The sequence below is a fragment of the Pholcus phalangioides genome, unplaced genomic scaffold (assembly GCF_987345545.1).
Source record: "Pholcus phalangioides strain wild (caught in Gottingen) unplaced genomic scaffold, Ppha-v1.0 ptg000007l_1, whole genome shotgun sequence".
NCBI classification, from domain to species: Eukaryota; Metazoa; Arthropoda; class Arachnida; order Araneae; family Pholcidae; genus Pholcus; species Pholcus phalangioides.
In genome coordinates this window covers 7,998,314-8,013,250 of record NW_028301600.1, presented here as the reverse complement: position 1 = coordinate 8,013,250, position 14,937 = coordinate 7,998,314, and the positions used below count along the sequence as shown (strand labels likewise).

General features: G+C 33.9%; 1 protein-coding gene and 1 non-coding gene across 3 annotated transcripts in view; one reads left to right on the top strand and one right to left on the bottom strand.

Annotated features, from left to right (window-relative positions):
• The window catches only part of LOC149084881 (F-box/WD repeat-containing protein 4), a 35,687-nt gene that overhangs the window by 5,955 nt on the left and 14,795 nt on the right, over positions 1-14,937 (top strand). For both annotated transcript variants that reach the window (XM_089232617.1, XM_089232618.1), the window contains exons 4-7: positions 1,005-1,146; positions 1,272-1,360; positions 6,017-6,082; positions 13,051-13,197. In XM_089232617.1, coding sequence (XP_089088743.1) covers positions 1,005-1,146; positions 1,272-1,360; positions 6,017-6,082; positions 13,051-13,197 — 444 coding nt within the window. The remainder of the gene's footprint in view (positions 1-1,004; positions 1,147-1,271; positions 1,361-6,016; positions 6,083-13,050; positions 13,198-14,937) is intronic.
• Positions 1,720-1,793, bottom strand: TRNAT-GGU (transfer RNA threonine (anticodon GGU)). Its single transcript has one exon. It is a non-coding gene; the product is annotated as a tRNA-Thr (tRNA).

Here is a 14,937-nt window from a genome sequence, read left to right as displayed (position 1 = left end):
AGAGTCACATGTCAGAGGGCTGTGTGCAGGTGTTTTTAATGTAGAATAGGTCGTAACCTTCATGTCTTGGGTACACTGCATGAATCAAAATGATTTTACTGTTCAAATTCATTTAATTCTATAGTATATTTGAATGTTATAAAACACAATGTCTAAGAATATTTGAGATGCTAATGTAGATGTAGTTAGGGCCGCAACTAGAAACCAAAATTTACTCTGTCACTTGGGGCCATTATTCATTTTGGCCTCCTACCTCTCTGTGATTTTTAACCAAAAAAGAGTAAACTCGTCGTCCTTCCTGGTCCAGCACCCAGAGCACTAGATCCCTCTCCCCCCTTCTTCTTTAGTTGAGGCCTTGGATGTAGTTAGTTTTTGTCAAGACAAATCTAAAGGTACCATTCTTGATATTGGGGATGCTAATTTAATTCCAATCACTGGGAAGGAATCTTTCTTTGCTGATAAGAAAGGATTTCTTATCTGCAAGCTGCTGCCACTTCCTGCCCATCAGGTGTTTACATGACTTTGGGCTGGTCTAAAACTTTGAAACTTGCTCTCTTTAAATTGGTTATTACTTTCCTAATATGTTTATTAGTTTTAAAATTATAGCTGATATTTACTTGACACCTTTTTTTAACACACTGATTTTGGCTTGGGGCCTACCTAAGACATGAATCGTGAGATGTATTCAGAGGCGTACGCAGGAAAGGTGTGCATAGATGGCTGGTGCACTCAAAAGAATCAAAAATTTGAAAGTATGCTGGTAAAAAACTAAAATTATCAAAAGTGAATACTTTATATGCTGTTTTAATGAATTTCTTTTGATTTAAAATGCTTTTTGAAGATTAGTAACCTAAAATTTCTCTAAGAGATTCCATGTGTCCTTCTGGTCTCGTATATCCACCAGTGTCTCCGTCGAAGGTAGATCTTGCGTACGCCCCTGGATGTATTCTATGCAAAAAAAAGAAAAAAAACCAGTATTCTGTTATGTTTGTCTTATCTCATAGGGACAGACTTATTTGTGTATGGGATAAAACAACTCTGAAACTCTTATCCAAGACTGTCAATGGAAGTTATGAAAGTGAAGTTAACTCTGTAGCCTGCTTCGATGAAATTGTAGTCTCTGGATCTAGAGATCATACTGTGAAGGTGTTCTAGAAATTCAAGCTTTCAAAGTTGCTTATAATACATTATACAAAGTAGCTCACTGAAGTAATATTTTTTGTGATGCTTATTAATATTTTTTGTATCTCTGAACTGTTGTTTTCTATTAGGTATGGTCTTCTTTACCTCATTTAGTATACAGGTATGCCATTGATGTTTTAGACAATGTTTGGGATGTTACTACCTTATATGATGGAAGGTAACAATGAAAATTCATTTTTTCTCATATATCTAAACTATCTAGTCATTTGTATGTCTTTATTATTTTTATTGAAAATTAATTTGAGCTATAATACGTATAATTAAAAATTTATACTGTAATGAAATGACAATACAAAAGTGTTGGAGAGCTCTGATTTCATTCTGTTATGGGGCATACATGCTCTGCCTGTGACCTCTGGGTAAAATGTGGCCCTTGGAGAGCTTTTATGTTGTTGGCAACATCAAACTTTATATGGTTAGAGTGAGATAGATGGTTTTTTTCTCAGCCCGAGATATCAAGGAAACAGTTATTTTCTGGATATGATACTGAGGTGAACTCGGAAAGAAAAGTCATCACGTCTCCGCCGGGACTCGAACCCAGGCCCTCTTGCATACCGGGCAAGCATGCTACCATCTACACCACTGGAGACACATGACCCTGCCTTCCTTATTTCACGCACTGTGGCGTGAGACGCTGAAGTAGAGGCATTAGTAGCCTCTCTTAACTTAAAAAAAAAGAGAAAAAAAGCACTTGAAGTTGCTGACAAGTTATTGAATCACTTAATTTGCTCATACTTTTAAAAAGATTAGGTTAAGTACCCCAGTTCTAAATAGAAAAAAAATGCATTTGTATACTATAACTATGGGGTTGTAAGAAGGTAATTTTTATAACAAGATAATTCATATCAGTATAAGATTCATCCATACTGATGCGTTCAAAATTATGACAAAAATGTATATACAGTGTACTCCACTTAAAATTATAATAATAACGTGATCCTCACGTATTCCCAAAGGATCAGCATGATCCGTCCAGGGAATTTGTTAGTGTTAATAAACATCTATGCCCGAACCGGGATTCGAACCCAGACCTGCACAGCGAGAGGCTAGCTCCTTAACCACTCGACTGCCAGGCGGCTTATGACATTGGGATTGAGGGTTTCTGATAACAATAACCGAGTGATAACTATTTAAGAAAAAATTCTGGTTGTAACTATACGACAACCAATACAATTTACCCAGTTCAAAGGGACAGCTCCATTTTTCTTTCTCATATAACTGGTTTCAAAATATAAAATCATGCCGTGTTTCATTTACAGTGGATCCCGCTCATAACATTTTCCAAAAAAAATCATCAATTAACGTTGTAAGAGGGAAAACATTTTAAATGGGGAAATCTAATGTGAATTAGAGTTGGAACCACAAAAATAAGTTGTACTAAGCAGGAAAATGTTCTATGTGGGAACATTATAATCGGGATCGACTGTACTTTATTTTTTTGTCATGTTATTGTAAAACAGGATTTTTATTTCATTTAAGCTGAAATACTGTTTTTTTCTATTATTCATCCATTGTGAGGCATTAGAATGGAACTGCTTAATGTGCTTCATGGATTATAATACATTTTTTAATGCACAGTACGGTTCATAGCTGCCTTAAGAAAATATTCCAGCTGAAGAAAGGTGAATCTGTTCAACTAAAAAGCCATTGGTTTATACGACAAATTATAGTTTTTACAATTTATGTCATTGTTTCATGTTGCTTTTTTATCACGCACAGTTTTAGTTTTTGACATGACAAAAGGACATTTTTCTTATTTTTATATTTGTTTTGGCGCAGTTTGACCAACTTGGTCCTTGCGCCAATAAATTCAAAATCCAATCCCATCCAATCCTGTTCAACTAAAAGAAACTGAAAGGTTTTTTTAATATCTTACACTCTTGCTTCCAATATAAAAAGACATTGCAAAAGCAGTGCTATGTGTATATGGATCATAGTGGCTATCCTGATTAGAACATTGTGAACTGTACCAAAATTTTTGTCCACTAAGGAAGAGGGCATCTTCTGACCTCCTGCATAGTCTTGCACGATAAATTGATGAGAAAATTGTGGAGAAAAAAAATGAGTGTGGTTGAATCTTAGCTTGAAAATATGTAAAAATAAAACACTTTTGATGAAAAAAAATTGATAATATAAAACAAAATCCTGATAACTATAAACAAATTGTTTCCTATGTTATTTTGGTCTGTTCTGTACTTTGTGAAAGTGATAAGAATAACCAATTGATAGCATTAATTACATTATTCATGATTATAATAAGCAGTGTGCGTGTATCTACTGTACTGTATATACAGGGTGTCCTGTAATTGCTAGCATGGCTTTTATCTCATCAACCTATTATCATGGCCTATGATGCCGTGATTTGGGAGACTCAAGTGCCAGGAAGGCCTTATGACAATTTGATCTCTAAAATTTTGGAGAGAGTACGTATGTGCAAATTGATAGGCAGGTGTTTTTAGCTAGATAAAGGAAGGCCTATGCTGTTGTCTTACTTTATGGAAATTGAACGAAATCTCAATTCAAAAACTGGGCATTAACACGAGTTCTTATTTGTAATATTATTAGTTTCTCTGCTTTTGTGTCACCCTCAGGGCCTCATGACAATTTGATCTCGTTAAAATTTTGGAGAGAGTACGTATGTACAAATTGGTAGGCAGGTATTTTTAACTAGATAAAGGAAGGCCTATATGCTGTTGTCTTACGGATATCAAACAAGATTCTCCTCCAAAAACTGTATCCCAACCCCTACAGCGAGAACAAATTTCAAGAAAAATATGGTTTTCTTCTGGGGTATTCACATTTGGAATTCTCTGCCATTGAGTGTTCAAAATAAATCCTTAGCATTGTTCAAAATGACTGTATTTAACCATCTTCTGGATGAAAATCCCTTGGAATGAACAGTGTGCTCATGCTCATCTGTACATATGTACAAAAGCACTTGTTATCATCACAGAGATTTTCTTTTCCTTCACCCCCTTCCTCTTGCCAAAAAACTATTTTCTTTAAATCCTATCTTTGTAAATGTTTCTCCCTTTATACATTGATTTTTTTTTTTTCAACACCTGTTCTCCATAACCAAACTGATGAAGTGACAATACCAGATTTTCTAATCGGCATGGGGTCTTCCGCATTCGTTTCCTTATCAGTACCCCTGCTTTTACCCATACTTTTTTATCTTTCCCCCACATCAACAAACCTTGTGAAGTGACTCACTTGGTGGTTCTTAAAAAAAGTTTCTTTTTGCTGACTCATTCTTCTGAACTAATTAAACAACAAATTATGAACTTTTCACAGAAACTCAGATGAAACTCCTTTCATTGTGAAAGCAACTTTCCTTCTGTTTCATTAACTGTGGTTAGTAAAGTACTGCAATAGCAATGTCACAATAACAAATTAATGAATGGGAAGACAATAAATGAAATTTAAACAAATATTATGAAATGAAAAATTTATTTAACCTGATATTAAATTTTCTATATCAAATAATAAATAATTTGACAGGTAAATTTAAATGGAAACAATAACTCAATTTGGTTATGTAGATAGTCAACATCAAGTGTAGATTTTATTTTTTTTAATTTTTATTTTTGTCTAGCTTTTTCTCTCCCTTCTATATTATTAAAAATTTGTCATTGAATTAAAGTGAAAAAAAAACCGTAGCATGAAATTCTCTTATATCAGCTTTTGGTTGCTATAATTCCCTTTTTAATTTATTTAATAAATATATTTGCATCTATTGGGGCGATATACTTCGTTCTTTTTATCTTTCAGGTCAAAAGAAATAGAAGATTTATGTGTATCAAGTTCAGAGATGTCATAGGGTTGAGAGCATTTTACTAGCTTTTAGCTACTGCTCTCTTCCCTGTCCCAGCTGTCTTCAATACATTATTACTTAACTGTTCTACCGTGTGTCTATTCAAATATTTTTCTTTCTCTTTGCATTTTCTTTCAAATATTGTAAAATATGTAATTTAATTGTAGACTCTAATTTGTATAGTATTATCATAATTGACTGGGGACAAATAAATTATGTTATGTTACTTTATGGAAAGTGAACGAAATCTTAGTTCAAAAACTGGGCATTAACACGAGTTCTTATTTGTAATATTATTAGTTTCTCTGCTTTTGTGTCACCCACAGGGCCGCAACAGGCAGACACTCCCTACTCTCTCTTAGTTGTGGCTCTGGCCAATCTCAATCTTTTGATCAAAATTTTCAACTGTATACAGTCAAATGCTCTAGGATTTTAGGATCTTCTACCAGGTGGTTGGTACTGGGGAAAAAATTGTACTAGTTGATAATTTTTTATAATGTCCCCCCCCCCCTGCTCCTGATGCCCTAAGCATGTGCTTATTTTGCTTAATGCTTAATCCAGCCCTGCATCTGGACTGATTGATATATTTGATAAAATTATTCATCATTCTATAGTGAAAAATAACGTTTTATTTTCATTCTAAAGCTGATAGTGGTTGAAATGAATTTTTGAATGCATGCCAACATGAAGTAGAAAAATATAATTGGTTTCATGGTATGAAAATTAACTAAAAAGCAAATTGAGCTATGCCATGCAGGGTTATCATCCTCATGGGGGAAAAAAAAAATCAAGATTTATTTTTTATTCAGTTTTCTGAAAAATGTTATGATATGCATTTTATTTTCTGTTTGAAACTGATGTTTTATTTGCCTTGTAAAAATTAAGAATATATTTTAAATGTCCATCAATATTTAATTATTATTTTTCAGTCATTGTATATTGAAACTGAGATTGTATGAATTAATATTAAGTAGAAAAGGTATTAATTTTGTTGTACAGGTTTATAGTGGTTGGAACAGGATCCAAGAATAATGCTCATCCTTTATTGTTATATGACTTAGAAACGTTAGTATTGCAATTTGAATTTAATATTTGAATTACTGAATCTTACTTTTTTTTTGGTGAGAAACATGAACTAATGCCACGCTTTTTAAACATTAATAACATCATGCTTGCTTGAGAGTTATTCTAGCCCTTTTTACAAACAATTATTGTTTGCAGTACTAAAACCTGCATTTGCATATCCATTATAAAAACTTTTTTAGTCACACAGTAAGATTTTTTTCTTACAACAAAAATATCTATGTCAGAAATGTCATAAGTGGGGTCTGCAAACTAAAGAAGAGATAAAACATTGTATAGACCTACAAAGATGCTGCTGAGAGAAAAATTCCCTTCGACAACACAACCTAGAGATGTCTCTTACCAATCAATACTGGTGTCCCCTTGTCAAAGCAGTCGATTGACAGCGGATTAATAATTCATGGTCTATCCTATCCATACTGTTAAAATTTTGAACACTTCTATCATATCCTCTAGACACCAATCTGCAAATGTAAACATATTCAAAAAATGAAGTCTCTCTTCATAACTCAAGCCCTGTGCGCCAACAAGGATGCGTGTAGCTCTTCTCTGCGCCCGTTCAACCAAGTCTATGTTTCTCTGTAGGTATGGTCTTATTATTTGCTCATGCTCCAAAACCTTACAGCATACTCCAGTCCAGAATGAACTAAGCCTTGGAAAACACGGAGAGAGTTTCTTCTCAAAATGAGATTGAGCATTCTATTTGCTTTTTTGTCAACCACTGAACAATGTTCAGAAAACACGGAGAGAGTTTCTTCTCAAAATGAGATTGAGCATTCTATTTGCTTTTTTGTCAACCACTGAACAATGTTCAGAAAACCTAAGATGTTCGTGACTGCGAATTCCCAAATCGGTGACTCTAGTTGCATCTGGGATAGTGACACCATTCAACTCGTATGAGAAGTGTGGGTTGTTCAAAACAAAATGAGTGACCATGCAACACTAAATGTCATGCTCCATTTATTTGCTCATGCTGCAATCCTGTTTATGTTGGTCTGGAGCAATTCCCTATCGCTTTGATTCCTGACTACCCCCATTAGCTTCATGTCATCTGCGAATTTGCGAACAATCCCATCGATACCCTGATCGAGTTTATCGATAAAAACTGAAAAAGTATAGGGCCAAGGACACTTCCTTAGGAACTCCACTTGCGACGCCTGTCCAATCAGAATTCACCATAACCCATTGTGTCCCTAAATGAGCGGCTATAATACCTAATTTTCCAATTTCTGAGGGTTTTTTCTCCTGCAAGTTATGTATTGGAAATTATGGTATTTTTTGGCTATCGATCCACATTCAGAGTCAGTGTATTTACTGAATAAATTCGCTTTATTCGGTGAACATGTGCCTTTTTGAAAAACCACATAAGATTGGATTGCCCGTTCATGTTGTAAAATATTTTCCACGATCGTTGGCGGAAAAAATAAACAGAATCCTTAAAAATTCTATCATAATTATCCAGTTTTATCATCTACCTGCTATGGGGTCATGAGTTTTACATTGCGCCAATCCAGGTTTGGGAACTGCTACTGCACAGTGGTGGGTGGCTAAATACGATTTTCTAATGTTTTATAACTTTGAGTTGGCTATTCCTTTGAAAAAAAGCTCTGTTGCCTGGTCGCAGAGGTGGCTCTTGGGCCATACAGCTATGTGAGCCGCTGCTCCAGGAGGGGTGCCAAATTTGAGATGAAAGGGAGAAAAGAAATTTTTGATTGCCAAAAATAAGTAAAAAGTACTTCTGTCCACTCTATGAGAGGCACCAAACCCGAGATGAAAGGGCGGAAAAATAGTTTTAGGAATTTCTCTTTTTTTAATAGGGGAAACAATTGGGATGGGTGTCAAAAACAGGCCCTGCATGGGTAAATATTTGTCTTGAGCCATGCCTGCCATGACAATCAGCAAACTTACAACACATACTTTAAATTGCAAATCCACACATAACCAATTTGAAAGAGATAGATAGCATCCCCTACTGAACACAAGACTCTCGCAACGCTTGACACACTCATTGTTAGGTTTCACCAATAGGGCGCATTAGTGGTGAAGTCATGACAGGCAGCACTGATTCCAAACAAACAGGAACTGCGTGTGATTATAAAGGAAAACGCCATAGTACATAGGTGAGTCTCTGTGAGTAATAAAAAGCTTTCATAGCTAATTAGAGACAAACTATTATTACATTTTTAACATTGCATGTTCATGAGTTTGAAGTTTTCATTCCAAGAGCTCACAAGTCTTATTTGTGTGATCAAATTTTTTTTTAGAAAAATAATTTAAACTCATCTATGTCCTATGGCATTTTCTTTTATAATGCCCTGCAGCTCATGTTTGTTTGGAATCAGCGCTGCCGGTCATGACATCACACTGTCTAATGAAAACTCACTATATACAAATTGGACATATCTCTAACATTCATGTGTGAAATACGTGGAAGTTAAATGTTGGTAGAGACTATAGCTGTGGACCATCAGAGAAAGAAAATAAAATCATTTCAGCTGGAAATCGCTCAGCAAGGATTTGTATGAATCAGGAGATCATCATCAGAATCATTTGCTTTGAATTTAATCAGAAAATATTGTGAAAGAACTGAGATTTTTTCCAAAATGAAAAATTGATCTGAAGAGAATTTATAGATTGATTTATTAGTAAATATATAATGTGCCTAACTTGATTATATTTGTTTTAAGTGTGTTAATTCCTCAGTGTTGATGGGTTTCTTTGCAACTTTCCTCTACCAGTAGAATAGTTAGCAACGAATGGAACTAAACCTAGTCATACGAGTAAATTTTTTTTTCTTAGTGAATTCTTTGGACAGAACATGTTTTTTTAGAAATCAAACATTTGTTTGATTCACAAGGGTATGGGGGAATGGGTACTCAAACTTTTTTTTTTCCGAGAGGGACTCGCTTTCACTCAAAAACAACCCACATTTTGCCAATAACCTGGGGCCCGGGACTCTGGTAAATTACAGCGGAGTAGCATCTCTGGGCCTATATAGGGTGCCATCATGTATTATTACAAATTGATGGTGTGGATCAAATGAAACAAGCACATATTTAAAAGTATTTAATTGCGCATAAAAATTACAAGTTCATTCATATTAACATTGCAGAGAGCGACCTTTGTCATGTGCGTTCGAGTCTGTGTGGTTGAGTTGAGTGTCTGTGTCACTTTCTGTTGCCAGATCTGTTTTCTTTTTTTTCCCAGCACCACTGGATTTGCAAGTCATGGATACACTGGATATACACCACACCTATATATATATATTTTTAATCCACCCTACTTACCGATGTTAATATTGAGACTGAATAGATTTTGTAGTATGATACTGTTTGTTAATTTTGAAATCTTGACTAATTTTTTTCAAAAGGATAAAACGTTTGTCTTTTATGACATAAATGAGATTACAATGACCAATGAGACACATTAGCAAAACTTTTTCCTTGAAATAAAAATTCCCTTTAAAACAAGCATTCAGCATTTCTAAATGCTAAATTGTGGCATAATATGAGTTTTTCAGAAATACAGCAGTACAAAAGACTTTGAGACTAGGTGAAAAATTACAAGTAGGAAAATGTAAAAATAAACCGACAATAACTCTGGTAAGAAATGATACCAGAAAAAATCCTTTAAAAATTGACTGTGCTTTTTAATGAGTTCACAGTATTATATATATTTGCATTTTGCTGTACTTTGGCGTTATATTTAAAAGCTTCATGAATAATTAAATAGGGTTGTTTTCAGGGTTGGGTTTTTGACATGACAAGCATCTAAAACTGGTTTAAACCATCAAAAACTATTGAAAACCGTCAAAAACTTAATTGAATGCTTTTGGATATTATTTTGAACACAATAGGTTGATGACATGATGCAGAACTTACTTTTTTTGTACATTGCATTTTATTTTTAAATACTAATTTATTACAATAATTAAAACTAAAATATTAATTATAATTTGCAATTTTAATTTTTTGATGGCGAGAGTGTAGACCAGAGATATATAAGTTTATGGTCCATTTTATCTAAACTGCTAATGTTATTTAAACTACTGATTACCTGTGTTCAATTTATTAAGCAAAATAGAGCTGTTTATTCAAAATATGTGTAGGTAGGAGATCAGAGGATTAGGTTTTTGACCTCAAAAACTTAGTATTAAAACATTCAAAAACATGTCAGTATTGCCATTCTTACTTTTACACTTGGAATAAGTTATAGGAGCTTTTCTTAAGTATCATATGCAATCAGCACTGCTAAATTAAAGGACATTTTAGTTCAATTTAGTATTTTTATTGCTAGCTATATTCTAATGTTATGCACAATAAGGGTATCGTTTTAAGTATCAGTGATTATCTAGAAAATTTAATAACAGAAATTCCAATACATTATACGTATTAAACATTACATATATGGTGTAAAAAAAAAAATTTTAAACACTAATCTGTTATGAAAAGAGTAGAGCAGTTTTTTTTATATCAATACATATATACTGTATAAGCAGTTAAAAAAATTTTGGAAGGTCAAGAATGATCTTGAATTGAAGAACATCAAATAGTTCCAGTTTTTTCTTCAGCTTTTGTGTTATGCCCTATTGAAATTGTATATTTTACATGAAAAATATACGGGGTGATTATAAAAAAACTATCCCGACATATGGGTCCCTAACTATCATACCATTCACAGAAACTGAATGAGATTTTGGCATAAGGTATTTTGAGGTATGCGCTCAAGAATGATATGAAAAACAACAGTGTCACTCTAACAGTTACGGTTACAGTGAGAAAATTTCGAAAATAGCAAATGGCAACACCAAGTTTTTTGTATTGGAATGCGATCTCCATACTGAAAAACACTAAATAGCGTTGGAATGGCACCTGGAGCACAAAAATCCCCGGAGCTAGGCTAGGAAAAAGTAAAAAGGACTTTTTCCAGACCGTGCACCAGAAAAGGCCGTGCACCAGAGCATTAATGTTCGTTTCATTCGTCACACCGTTTCTTCGGCTGAGATCCCAGCCTGATTAGTCCTCCACAAGGTCATGTGGAAAATTTGTGAAACACAATAAAATGCTTTATTTTATGCTGCTTCTCTGTCCTTATTGGTTGTCCTCACTTGTAGCCTATCTACCGCCGGTGATTTTCATGCTACAGTTGCCGTTTGAACGCTATTTAGGGTTTTTCACAATGGAGATCACATTCCAATACAAAAAACTTGGTGTTGCCATTTGATATTTTCGAAATTTTCTCACTGTAACCATAACTGTTAGAGTGACACTGTTGTTTTCCATATCATTCTTGAGCGCATACATCAAAATACCTTATGCCAAAATTTCATTCAGTTTCTGTGAATGGTATGATAGTTAGGGGCCCATATGTCAGGATAGTTTTTTTATAATCACCCTGTACATATATTGTCCAAAATAATTCTGTTGAGAGCAGAAAATTATTTTACAATCATATTAAGTATTTATTCTTTGTATAATATAATGACTTTAAACATTACATGCAATCAATGTGTGTATTTTCAATGGGAATTTTTATATTGAAAAGCAATATTTGAGGTTTTTGACGTGACAGTTTAAACCATCAAAAACTACCATGCATCAAAAACCTGCCAATCCTGGTTGTTTTCCATGGAGTTCAATTTGTAAAGATGAACATGTGACAAAATCTTTGCCAGCCTAACAATATATCTTTGTTTCAAAGGAAGTTTAGATAGACTTCTTATGAAATCTGAAGTATTAAGATGTCTATGGCAGTGGTCAATATTTTTTTGAACAGCCAATGTTTTTCTGAGTGAAAATACACAGGCAGACTATTTTTGTGAACAAATCAACAGAAGAGAATTATGATAAACCAAGCTGTGAACAGAAAACTGTCTTCAGCCAAAATTGTGAATGATTTAAAATTCCCTTGTATCACTAGAACTGTGTGGTCATTAGATTATTAACATGTTTTCATCCAACTGCTGACATCAGAGTTCACAAAAAAGCATGCCATGTTAGGTAATAAATGTTTATCACTTTATGTAGTCTTTAAATCTAAGTAATCATCTGGAAGCTACCTTCAATTTTGAATGAAGTGCATAAAGACTTCTTAATAATTAATTCATTGAACACAGTTGTACCGGTATGAAGGAGTTTCAAATCATTTACACTTTTTGCTTAAGGCATTATTTTGTTTACAGCTAGGTTTATTTCAATTCTCTTCTGCCAATCTGTTCCATTTTCATTCAGAATAACATTCACTACTTTTCAAAAAATTATTGATCATTGCCATAGATCTCTTAATATTCTTTCTGCTTTCACAAGAAGTCAATTTACACTTTCTTTTAAGCAAAGTTTGTACCTTGTTAGACCTGACTTTTGTCTTATCAAAACAACCACATCGAATGATTCGTGATGCTCTTAAATATATGCAAAAATTTTAAAGAACCTGAAAAGAAAGATGGGACTTTACTTTTTTTTTCCAGCTGCGTTACATTGATAAGTGAAAAAAATATTTAATGGATTATTAACAAGTTTTCATCCAAATGCTGACATAGTTCACAAAAAAGCATGCCATGTTAGACAATAAATGCTTATCACTTTATGTAGTATTTGAAGTGATTTTTTTATATCCCTTCTTATCAGATTTAATCCATCATGTCTGAAGGGGGGAATGAAAAAAAAGTTATGAATTTTTCTTTTCCCTTTAGTCATAATGCTTCACTTAGGCTTAACATTTTTTCTATCATTGCAGTAATCATATGAATAATTTTTTTGGGTTAAAGGATACTCGTGTTCAAGTAATTGCTTAATGACATTTTAGTTCGAGAAACTATTTTTCATTTAAAATGACAAATAGCTTCAAAAACTTGCTCAGTTAGTAATTATAGGACTGTTTATAATATAAAAACCTTCATTAATGAATGTGATATTTATTTGTGAACTAAATTATTATATATGTTTTTCTAGTGGTGCTTTAGTCAGCTCATTGGGTTTTAAAAAGTTCAGAGATGGAGATGGAATTTTTCATATATTTCCAGAGTCTCAAAATGAAATATATACCGGGAGTTATGATAGTATTATTCATTTATGGGATATACGATGCCCAGATGTATGGTAAGTCAAGGATCACTGTGTAAATCATAAATTTTTCAGTTTTTTTTCATCATTATTCATATGTACGAATGTGATCTTTATCATAATAAATGTTATTTATTTATTTATACAATATTCTTTGGCCGAAGCCTATACAAGAGGGTGCGGTGATGGGATTTGACATAGACGATTGATGCTACATACAAAATCAGAGATTGAAATACAGTCTACAGAATTTGATGGAAGGTTGTTCCGATCAATAATTGTATGGGGGAAAAAATTAAATTTGAAGCAATTTGTGGATGCAAAAAAAAAAGATTTCAATATTTGGGAGTGATTGAGTCTATTGGAAAAATGTGAAGAATTGATTAAAATGTGGTTAGTGTCAATGTTAAAATAGTCGTAATTTTGAAAAGTAATGATAGGCGAGCGATATATCTACGGGAAGTAAGTGGGAAGATAATTAAGTTACCGTTTGAGCTGTATGATGGAAACAGAGGAAGACCAGCAGTTTAAAATACAGCAGGTAGATTTATTTTGGATAGATTCCAGCTTATCTATATTGCTTTGTGTATAGGGATTCCAAATTTCACAGGCATAGGAGAGGACAGGAAGGATATAAGGTTGGAAGCATAAGATGCCAAAGGTGGCGGGTGGAATATTTGAGATTACGACAGAGGAAAAAGGTTTTTGAAGGCGTTTTTGAAATATATAATCCGTGTGGAGGTTCCAACAAAGGCCAGCAGAAATTATCACATCCAGGTATTTGTAATGGGAAACCTCTGTGATTAAAGAATTATTGAGTAAGGAAATTTGAGGGGAGATCTTTCATGGGTAAGTTCCATGAAAACTGTTTCGGAGATGTTTAGGGGTGGTTGCCAAGATGAGCACTATTTGGATATAGTGTTAAGGTTTTGCTGGAGAGAATCTTGGTCGGATCTGCTGTAAATTCTTTGATAAATAAAGCAATCATTGGCAAAAAGTTTGATGGAGCAATTGATTGATAATGATAGGTCATTAATATAAATTAGAAATAATAGAGGAGAGAAGACTGATCCCCGAGGTGTACCAGACTTGACCCAGAGGTATGAGGAGTTTTGGCCCTTGAAACAGACAAACTGACTGCGATCAACAAGGAAGGCCTCCATCCATTTCAGTAATTGAACACATAAGCCAAAGTTTTGGAGTTTAAGAAGTTTACTATGGGGCACCCTGTCAAATGCTTTGGAGAAATCCAAGTATACGATATCAGTTTGTAGGTTGTTGTCAATACTATTAGATAAGCCATGAATGAAAAGGGCTAATTGAGTGGAAATGAATAATGAAGATATAAAGCTGTGTTGGTTAGGAAAAAAGTTAATTGAGTCAAGGTGTGAATGGATTTCCTTGGCAACTATGTGCTCGAAAAGTATGCAGCAAGTAGAGGTGATGGCGATTGGTCTAAAATTGAAGGGATTAGAGGGATGACCTGATTTGTGAATAGGTATTATTTTATTAATTTTCCAGTTGAAGGGCAAGCAGTAGTTATTCAATGAGACGAAGATAATTAAAAGATAGTTGGAAATTTCATCTGCACAGAATTTAAGTATATGGTTTGGGACCTCATCTGGGCCAGTGGAGTGTGGTTTCAATTTTTTCAGTAGATTCGAAAGGCCTTCTTTGGAGAAAAAACCGAACTGGAGTTATGAAGGGAGTTGGGAAAAAAATATTGAGGTGGCGTTGTTGGGATTGGAAGAGAAAAAGAAGCGATCATTTGATCAT